Raw genomic sequence first — 11,346 nt, forward strand, 5'->3', positions numbered from 1 at the left:
AAAAGACTGAAAGGAAGATAGAAAGTGTGAAACAGACCAAGACAGAAGGAAGGAAGAAGGAGACGACTGGGAAGGAAATAAACAGCAAGGAATGGGAGAAGCAATAAGGAAGGAAACGAGAGAATAAACAGACGTGTAGAAACAGGGAAGAAAGAAAACAGCGATAGATAGTCACAGACCAATGAGCGCGTGTTATTTGAAGACGTGTCGGTGAGATCGACAGACTGGGAGGGGATGGGAGAAGGAGGAGAGGAGGACAAGTGTCGGTCTTGTTGTCAACAAAAAGCCTCTCCAAATAATGACAATAATGAACCACCTACACACTGTCAACCGGCTTTCTCCCTCTTCACTTTCCCTCTCCTGCCGTTGTCTCGTTTTCTTTCTTTCTTTCCGCCGCACTATTTGCCGTCTGCATGCATGCATCAAGTTGTGATATTTTTTTTGTCACTGAGACACAGGAAGAAGCTTGTGTCTGGGTTGGAAGTATTTGGGATCTGAATAGATAATAATCTCTCTGTCTTTTGTTTGTCTGGATGGCTTTGTAGTTTCCTTTGTCTTGCTCTCAGTCAATGCCCACTCTATCAGTCTCCATCAACACGGTTCAACGAAATGTAAATATCCAGACTTCATGACAACACTGTCGACAGCCATTATTCTGCACTGGATTTATGTCCATTCTGAGCTTCAAACATTTGTCTTCAAACTACGCAACAACCACATCACAACCACAACAGTATATTTTCAAATATTTATTTAGTTCTGTTAGTAGCTCAAGATATTATATAAGTAACGTCTGAGAACATTCAGATATCACTAAAAAATGAGCTCTTAACAGATACAACCAACATGTGGCTGTTAGCAGTGATATAGTGGATTTCATATGTTTTAGAGCATAGGTGTCAAACTCTGTGGGCCAAATCTGGCCCGCAAGTAATTATATTTGGCCTGTGAGATAATATCAAATGTCTATTAGAGTTGGCCTGCTGGTATAGAGAACATGCACTGCTAGAACTACACATCCCAGAATGCTCTGCTCGTGAGTTGTCACGTTGATGCCAACCCGCAAGTGTCCCCTCTCCATCTGTTGACGTTCATTAGCAACTTCATGTTACCAGTTACCTCGGGAAAATTTAAGTAAAAATTGTTTTCTCTTTTTTATAAAATGTATTTTGATTTTTTTTTTTTTTAAGTTTTTGGTTGTTTTGTTGCTGGCCTGTGAGAAAAGGTTTCCATTAAAAATGAACTTGAAAGGTTACAGACAGAGAGAGGCATAACAATTTCATCATTTTATTCATTTAAATAAAAATAAGAAATGAATGCCATTTATTTGAAATTTGATTTCTCATGTCTCATAATATTAAGCGTTGCTTGTTCCAGATTCAATGTTTAAGCAAAAGTTCAGTTTGTTTCCATATGAAAAAGCTTATCATTATATATCTGGAGAGAACAGAAAACATGCACAGTTGTTGTCAATTTTTAAATAATTAGCGAGTCTGACCTGCGACTTAGTCAAAGTTTTTATTTTTATTTTGACCGGCTGTCTATTTGAGTTTGACACAACCATGTTTTAGAGGCTTAGATAATAATCGATCACACACAAGTGAGACGTGTGATTGGTCCTAGCACAAGTCATGTCGAGCTATTGTCAATCACTAGAAGAACAAGTAGTCCTGCAAATTAGATACTGAAGCAACAACTCTGATCTCAACATCACAGTCAGTCTGTGATGACATGAAGATACAGAAATAGCAGAGACTTTAAAAGCAGGACCCAAATGCAGGACACACAGCGCAGAGAGCAACAATTTAAAAGTTAGCTCATTGTAACAGTCTCCGAACAGGGTGAGAAGGTTTGGAGGGAGTCTTCTAGGAGGAAGAGCGGCATTGGGTATGTGCCCAGCGTGTTGAGCACAATCCAGGTGGACTTCCAGGTAGGTGGTTAATTGAGTGGTTGAGGCCGGCTGTCAGAAGCTGTGGATGCAGCGAGGAATGTCATAAGTGGTTAAGGGAGCTGAGCTTGGTGGTCTGGAGCTGTAGGTGGGTTCCACAATGTGTGCATTTAGCGGAGGTTAGGCTGGTTGGTGACTTGCAGTTTGTAGCTGAGACACAGAAGATGGCAGGATTAAATGGAAAACACGCAGACAGAGAACTATGAATGTGGAGTTTGCGATACAACTAAAGGAGCAGGCAGAAAGAGAATGGAGAGTTGAATGAAGCTTTCTATTGTTCTGCAGAGCTTTGTTTAGATGATGACTCTCAAGTGTATCTGATGATACACACATACGCAAAGACCGACAGAGAGACAAGAAACACTGGGAAGGGAAGAGCATAGGAAACACGAGTGAACAAGATGCCTGATGTCAATTACCTTAAAACCTGGGCTCAAGTCCACTGAGGAGAACTGGTGCTGTTACAAAGGCAAAGCATGCTCACTCCAAATACTGAGTTGATTTTTTTTGTGTGTGTCGCACTGCACTTTGTATGCAGGTAATTTAAAATAAATATTAAGTATGTGTGGGTTAAAGGAACTACTTGACTAGATGACAGAGAAGGTGCAGAGCATGGAGCTGAACTAATACTTTGTAGGTTTTGGTCTTTATTTTTTTTGGATTTGTTCACTGAATTTATTTTCTCGTAGCGATAAACAGAAGTGAGAGACAATAAAAGATAGACAGTAAAAGCCTGTCTTTCACAGACTTAATGAACACAATTTTCTCTGAGGTGACTCTGTCCTTCTTGTCAATCCGTCTCTTTTCTTTGTCACTCTTTCATTTCATTTTATCTGTGCATCTCTTGGCCCTGCTACTGCTTTCTCTGTCTTTATGACTCCTCCACCTCTTCTCTTTCAATTAGTTTTTATTTAATGGTTTATTGGCATGGTAAGCGCTCCCCCTCTGTCTCTCTCTCCCTCCATCAGTAGTTGTCACTCTGCGTTAGCCACTACATGCCATTGATCTGTTCTCAACAAGAGATAGTCAGATACGAGGCCTGAGCTCAATTCACTTTGCATTTAGTCCATTCAGAATGTCAATAGAAACCGCAGCTCATTACCTAATGACACATCATTCACTCTCACTCTTTTTTGTGATGAGTAATGATAGTATATGATGGTACTTACATAAAAGAAGCAGAAACATCAACTATGTTGATTTATGAAATGTTAAGTTAACTGCAACAAAGAAGAGAAAAGTTATAAATAATGGGGTCCATTATGTTGTTGTTTTTTTTTCTAACAGGGAGGTGGGATCAAGATTATTGACAAAAGGTTTGGCCAGCCGGTGTACCCGTCCTCACCCAGCACCAATCACATCGTTCTGCTTCCAGAGAACTTCCTGGTTGCAGAGACGGCACAGCCAATCAGTCGCAGAGATTTCTTGTCTGTGTTGGCCAATGTGACCAGAGTGGCGGTCCGGGCCTCTTACAGCACAGAAACCAGCGCTGTTTACAGGTGGGAGCAGAAACAGACACACACTTTGAAGCAGAGCGTTCGGCGTAGACTATATAGAGGATGAATCTGTGACATCACCAATTTGGATTGTGGTCTACTGTTTTAAAGCCTCAAGTTTGGAAAGCAGTTTAATTTATAATATGACCATCACGCCGTATTCAAAAAGTCCTAAAACTACCAAAATGTCTGGTGAGGTAGCAAATCAAGGGAGAAGTAGGAGGATTGTCTCAGAGAAAAACGGCTTCGTTGTGTTGACTTCACTTTTCAAACTTGGAGGCTACAGCCATCTTTTGTGTACAGTCAATGCCCATTTAGCAACATATAATGATAACATACAGCACACAGTCACTGTTATTACATTTATGGAAGGCACTTGATAATAGCCCTCAATGTATGGACTTCTTGTGCATGAAAGTCTGAGTTAGTGGAAATAATATCACATTAGCAGCTATCGGTTAGTGTTCACAGTTTGAAACAGAACGATTCACCTCGAGTTGAGACGCTCAGGCACCTCCTTCTTACAGCCTGTGAATATTCCTCCTTTAATCTTGTGCACGCTAAACAACCAAAGATGGACAAATCTTATCGCTGTCTAGGAGTGAATTTTGAAAAGTTTTAAAAGACTAATCAGGCAAACTATCTTGTTTCTGCACATCAAGCCGTATGTTTAACTATGAAGACGAACAAACTACCAACGTACCAAAAGTTTTTAACTGATATTTCTGTGTGTGTGTGTGTGTGTGTGTGTGTGTGGGTGTAGACTCCACTCATTCTCAATGCAGGTAGCGAATCCCTCTGCCAGTGGAGAGAGGAGAGCAGCAGATGTAGAAATGTGTTCTTGTCCTCCTGGATATGCTGGAACGTCCTGTGAGGTAAACACACACATAAACACTCAGTGACACATACCGACTGCCGTTTTAAAATGACTACAACAATAGACAATCTAAAATATTTTGGGGAAAAGAAATAGTAATATTTTTTTAAATTGAACTCATTCACCATTTTTTTGTTTCAAATGATTGATATTAACCATTCATTCTTCAAAGCTTGGGAAAAACAGCAAAATCATTAATAATTCAGTGGTTTCAGTGTATATGCAGTATCAGAGGGAGTTTTCGCAAATAAGCTTTACTGTATTTTGCTCTTGTAGCAGACTGATAAGTGTGTTACTGGGCATGTGTAAACAACCACTGTAGGTGCTAATCACATGATCAGAATGACGTTCATCTTCACTACAGCAGCTTGAAGACATGAAGAAATGTTTGTTAGGCAGGACCAGGTGGGGCCACTGGAAGTCTTGGGGTGGCACATCGAAACCAAAAGCTACATTTCAGGAGTTGTGTGTTGTTGTAGGAGCCTATACACTAGATGAAAGCCATATCATGAGATTTCAGCCAGTGCAGGCTTTCTGTCTTTCTAACTGTGTGTCTAAATGTGTGTTTCAGGCCTGTATTCAAGGTTTCCGGAGGGTTAACGGGAATCTCTATAATGGTGTGTGTGAGCCTTGTCTTTGCCATGGACACGCCACACAATGCCACACAATCACCGGTCACTGCCTGGTAAGATGGTTACTGAGTTAGTATTGTCATGTGATTGTTTGTCTCATCATTTGATTTCATTCAGTTCTTGAAAACACGGATGCATTTACTGTTTCTGTTATATTAGCAAGCAAACACAAAAAAAAATGTTTCCATGGAATTCTTTTTTTTCCGTTGAAAGATGCACCAGACATCAAGTCTTGAGAACAAGTGTAAAAAAAAAAACAAAAAAAAAGAAAGAAAGATAAAAAGATCTGATTCTTTTGGAATGTATAAACTAGAATAGTATAATTAAAAATGGATCTGTTTATTTACTTTAAATTGAATGAGAACGTTACCTGTTATTATTTTTAGACGTAGTTATTTGTATCATAAAGGTGTAATTTCTCTTTTACTACTCTCCTCGTCCCATGATTTATAATCATTAAGGTATAGGAGTGAACTGATTTTTTAGTTTATGTTTTGAACAGATGACCTCACTGCATTAACAGCATCCACCTTTTTTAATATTTGAATGAGGGAGGTTACATCAATTGGTTGGAAGCCCTGAATCACATTTATTTGTCAGTTTATATGTGAGTTTACTCTAAATTATGGGAATGCATACATGTAGTATTCATGTCATCAATAAGATGTGATCAATGTTTGGCTTTTGATGTGGCGTCACTGACTTATATGCAGAAAATCTTCAAAAATGAGTGAAATCACTGAGTGTGGGAGTTTTAAAGAGGTTAAAGAGACCCACCTTGTTAAGCATCAGTGAGACACAAGGTACTTACATGATTTCATGTAGAAAGTATACTCTGATTTCAGGAGAAAAGTTTAGTCAGTCATAATGAAGTCCTCTTGGATTCACCGCCTAGTGGTCATTAGGAGAACTGCAGGGTGGAGACACTTTCTCCTTTGTTTACACACACACACACACACACACACACACACCAACACGTTCATGTGCACACACACTCACTTCCCAGTCTACACACTGCCTTAGGCTTAAGCTGTCAGTTAGTATCAAACTAAACACACACTTACCAATACACACACCTGTATGCACATACGCCCACAAACACACAGAACACACACATACACACACATACATACACACACACACACACACACACACACACACACACCTGTGGGTTTTGTATTACCATGTTGTGTTTCATTATAGATGAGGATGATGCTGGGATGTGTCAGAGGGCGTCACGTTCTCAGAAAGAGACAACAGACAGACAGGCAGGGAGGCTTTCCCTCTGACACACACACACACACACACAGATACACTGAGAGAAAGACAGTTTGACACAAACTCACTCACAGACATGCACATAAACAACCACACACACCTCCCGTATACATATTCATACACAGTGACAGGCAGCCAGATGCACACATACACACCTCCTCCCGGAGGACTGGGATTTCTGGCTATCGTTGAATGACTGAATGATGCCATGATCCTATAGGTTGACACAGTGTGTGTGTGTGTGTGTGTGTGTGTGTGTGTGTGTGTGTGTTCCAGCAGAGGTATTTGATCTGAGACGAAAATGATTTGGAACACAACTGACACGTGCACACACACAAACAGGAGCACACAGACAGCAGCATCAAGTTGCAACTGTTGCTCTAGCTGGACATATGACAGCCAAGAAAAGAAACAGAGAGACAGCCTGATTTCCCCAATGGAAAGAACACAATCTTCATGTCATTGTAATTGGTAAAATGGCCCCAAACACTCTTAAACTGAAATGTTACAAATTTTATCTTAATTAACTTTATTGGGTAGTTTTGAAATTACTGCATTTAATATTTCTGTTGGTTGAGGCAGAGCCTTACGGCATGCTAGTCAGAATGAGGGAGATGTTATCAATAGTATTGTTTCACTGAAAGGATTGAATCTGGAGTTGTTGTCTTGGTTTCAGTTTAATAATATATGACCAGTCTCTCAGAGGCTAGATTCACGCTTGACATGTTATCGGTGGGCTTCTTACACCTGTAATTTTAATCTTTATGTTTGCCAAGATGACAAAACAGTCACAATGACACTCTGTCTTATTAAAGCAGTCGCAGAAAAAATAATTGTAATTGTGCTGATATCAATATTTCAGCAACTGAAACTAAATCACAGTTATTTATTGCCATACGTTCACAGTTTTGTAGGAAAACTTGACATTTTCTACCGTCATTATTTGTATCAGTCAAACTTTGAACTTTAAATTGTGCTGCACTGAACGGTGAGCTGATTCCTGCACACAGGAAGCCGAGTCATTGGCAGAGCTGCTTCCTATGTATTATGGTAACAATATGCAATGCAAATCCTGAGTCCTATCGTAACCTTGACCACCTTGTTGCTGCTGCTTTCTGCCTGGTTATAATACATTTTTCCGGCTATACTTAATAAACAGCAGTTCTGCTTTGGTTAAAAAAAACATATCAGCAAATGTCAGTTCCTCTTATTGCCCTGCTGTAACACCCGGGTATATTAGTTTTTACCCTTTAAAACCTTTGACCTCTGGAAGCAAAACACCAATTACAGTAAAAGAGAGCAGGTCTGCTTGAATGCTACACTAGTTATTAGCTGCAAATTAACAGCATTTATGACTCACCTGCTCTTCTACCTGTCTGTGTGCAGCATTTTGTACACGACACTGAAGGTGATGCAAAGTCAATTATCACTGTGTGCAACAGTGATTTAACAAATTATTAATGCAATGTTGTTTTGATGTGTTTTGTTTGTTTGTTTGTTTTTTTAACCATCGCAGAAACTGCTTAAAAGATTAATCAATCAGGCAACTTGTTTGCCAGATAAACTGGATGAACTCTGACCTGTTTGTCTCCTCTAGGACTGCTCCCACAACACAGCTGGCCCTCACTGTGACACCTGCCTACCTGGTTACTATGGCAATGCCACCCATGGGTCACCTGTAGATTGTCAGCCCTGTGCCTGCCCGCTCAATCTTCCTAGCAACAAGTAGGTTCTGCCAACCCAGGGGTTAATGCTGTCATGACAGCACAATTTAATCAAACGTTTCAATCTATCGCTGCTCAGCCCTCTGACTCTCTGGTCCCTATGTGTCTCTTTTTGAAATCTCTCTTCATAATCCTCTCCTCTGCTGTTCACTCCTGACACTCGCATTTTGTTTTTTTTTGGTCTTAAGAGGCTATCACCACAGCTAGAGACTTCATCACAGAGGGTAAGAATATAATTGTAGTGACATTAATAGAAATATCATCACCACAGGTAGACGCATTTAGTAGGAGTAGAGAAACATCATCCCTGTGGGTGGAAATGTCATCGTCGTCATCAGAATGAACATAATTGTGGCGAGAAAACTTAACACAGTAGAAAACACATACCTCACACAAGTCATTAAATAATTTAAAACCATACCTTTTCTCTCATATGGAGAGGTGCTCATGCTGTGCCTGTATTACAGGCTTGAATCACAGTTTCCTAACTGTTTTCTGAGGAAAGCAAAAATGGCATCATACTATCAGACATAAAGACCTCTATGAATATCCATCCATTATCTGTACACCGCTTAATCCTCACTAGGGGAGCGGGGGGGCTGGAGTCTATCCCAGCTGACTCAGGGTGAAGGCAGGGGACACCCTGGACAGGTCACCAGTCTATCACAGGGCTACACTTAGAGACAGACAACCAAGCACACTCACAGTCACACCTACGGAAAATTTAGAATAACCAATTAACCTCAACATGTTTTTGGACTTGTGGGAGGAAGCCGGAGAACCCGGAGAGAACCCACGCTGCACGGGGAGAACATGCAAACTCCACGCAGAAAGATTCCGGTGCCCCCACCGGGACGCGAACCGGCAACCTTCTTGCTGCGAGACAACAGTCTCTATGAATATATATAAGAAATATCTTGGTGATCAGGTCCATCTGGTGACATGGGAGATAGCGATCATGGCCAGTGGAGGCTCTGGTTAGCCTTGACTTTGGAAAGAGTAGTTTACATGGCAGTCTTACAACAAGGATCATTTAGTAGTTATTTTGGCAGACAGCCAAAAGGCTGTTGCAATATTTGTGGATGACTAAGAATTTTCCCTCGGAGTCTTTACTGGAAGTTCTGAATCTGTATGCCAGTAACAGTTTAAGACAGAAAATTCAACAATTTTGATTACCAATCAGAAATAGCATTACATAACATGAATGAATTGTAAAAATACTAGCTCAATAACATGGATGTACAAACTGCCAGATCTGTTACCTTGTGCTTCATGTCAGAGCAAAACTAAACTAAACAAAAAGAAAGAGCAACATTAAGTCCCCATATAATGCCCAACAGCAGTTAGTCTAGCTAATAGACACAATAACATACTCACAGTTCACAAGAGCAGAAGTAGAACGAGGAACATACCACCTGATTCCGGTGTTGTCAGGTCTTTTAAATGGCCGTTACTGTTGCACATTATTCCCACACATATGGGCCAGCAGGGACCTCCTTCACCTTCCACTAGGCTCATTAGGCTCAACATCGTCCATTCTGATCATTAATAAACAGAACGTAGCCCTGACAATGTAAGCGACTGCTCAGGTGCTACCTCAGGTGGTGGTTATCTCACCGTGGAAACGTACACATTGGAGCTTTGTAACGGGTGTTTAATGTAACAACAAGGTGTAATTTCACCAGTGCCATGATCCTTCTCTAAACTTACCCAAGTAGTTTAAGGGCCTAAACTTAACCAAACACCCACTTAAAACAACGAAAGTCAAAATGTGGCTAAAGTCTACAAATAATGCTGTGATAATCGTCTGAGGTGGGACTTAGGTCTCCTTGCACCAACCTGTCCTGCCTGGGAATGTGCTGACAGGAGTGTGTGCTGACAACACCCATTAAACGGTGTGATAACATTGGAAATGAGTGAAAAAACATTAGAATGCTGTAAATGCCAGAAATGCATCACCTCAGACAGCTGGTATATAATGGCTGGTTTGGTTAGCAGTTCTGCACTTAGCAGCAATCAAATCAGCAATCACAAACAACTCTAGCTGAAATTATACTAACAAATGAAGGTTCGATAAAGACTTTTTGAGAGTGGGTACAGTATTTCTGTGACAGTTTGCTTGTCTGCAAATATGGCAAAATAGTTGTGAACACTGTGTGTTAAACTTTAGGCCAAGAAGTAGCTGCTACGGAGCTGGGACAGTAACGGTCACTACTGGCAACAGAACTCACTGTTTGCTAGACTTTGTCCAATAACTAGAAGTAGCATGTATATAACTGAAAATTGACTTCTGTTATCGTGGATCTGCAGTTTCTCCAAATGACCAGAGAGAGATGCTGTGTTTGTGTGGGATATTACGAGCATGAGTACACACAAACAAACACACACACACACACACACAGGCAGCAGCAGCTGAGAATTTTCATGCAGTCATGACACGTCACGTCCAAAACCCTAAGAGCTAAAGAAAGACACAACTCTCTCTCTCTCTCTGTCTCACGTCTCCCCTCTGCCTCCCTCTTCCCCCAGCAGTAATAATAGCTTGAAGGTGCCGTGCCTTTCAACCCCTCAAAATAGCCATGCAGCCCCCCCGTTCACAGAAGCCAGTCACTCAAATAGCCCGTCAGATGCTTCCAGTTATCCGTAATGTGTAAGTGCTTATGAATATCCGATAAAGTGGTGTCCATATTAGTGTCAGCAAAAGAAGCGCGGTGGTGATTTACACTGAATCAATAGAAATCAGTTTAGATCTTGAGTGCTGTTGCTTTAATTTACAGCCAGGCTTAATTACTTTGCTGCCAAGGACGCTATTTTAGGCTTTTCTGTTTGTCAATCATTTAGATTTTAATCTACTTAACAAATTTCACTTCATTTAATGCGAGAGCTCAGTCAGTTATCTTTCCATACAACCCTTTATCATTTCTAGCTACAGCTGGCCTTTGATTTTTATTACAAAAACAATTTTTTTTACCACTGTTCTTACAAAAGTTTACCCAGTATTTGGCGAAGTTCTACAGAGCATAGTTACTGATTTAGGTATTTTTATCTCCTCAACTCTTTCCTTGTTGTGTTGTCATGGTTCTTATTCTTGAGTACATTATATTAGGTTTTCTAAGCAAATGTAGACAACTTGTGTCGTGGTGCACTAACACACACATTTGATGTTGATTCATGATAAGGCTGCAGCCAGTGATTAATTTAATCATTTATTAATCTATAGATTGTATTCTCAATTAAGTGATTAGTTATTTGGTATGTAAAATGAAAAAAAGAAAAAAATGTAAAAATGTCAATCAATGTTTTCAGACCCTAAAATGATGACGTTAAACGTCTTGTTTGGTCCACATCCCAAAGTTTACTGTCACAGAGGAGAAGAGGAAACTAGAATTTC

At 40.3% G+C, this 11,346-nt stretch overlaps 1 protein-coding gene across 10 annotated transcripts in view; it reads left to right on the forward strand.

Annotated features, from left to right (window-relative positions):
- The window catches only part of lama2 (laminin, alpha 2), a 225,864-nt gene that overhangs the window by 104,364 nt on the left and 110,154 nt on the right, over nucleotides 1-11,346 (forward strand). For all 10 annotated transcript variants that reach the window (XM_008284577.1, XM_008284594.1, XM_008284585.1 and 7 more), the window contains exons 16-19: nucleotides 3,236-3,447; nucleotides 4,208-4,319; nucleotides 4,893-5,006; nucleotides 7,829-7,956. In XM_008284577.1, coding sequence (XP_008282799.1) covers nucleotides 3,236-3,447; nucleotides 4,208-4,319; nucleotides 4,893-5,006; nucleotides 7,829-7,956 — 566 coding nt within the window. The remainder of the gene's footprint in view (nucleotides 1-3,235; nucleotides 3,448-4,207; nucleotides 4,320-4,892; nucleotides 5,007-7,828; nucleotides 7,957-11,346) is intronic.

The sequence above is a fragment of the Stegastes partitus genome, unplaced genomic scaffold (genome assembly GCF_000690725.1).
Source record: "Stegastes partitus isolate 25-593 unplaced genomic scaffold, Stegastes_partitus-1.0.2 Scaffold9, whole genome shotgun sequence".
NCBI lineage: Eukaryota > Metazoa > Chordata > Actinopteri > Pomacentridae > Stegastes > Stegastes partitus.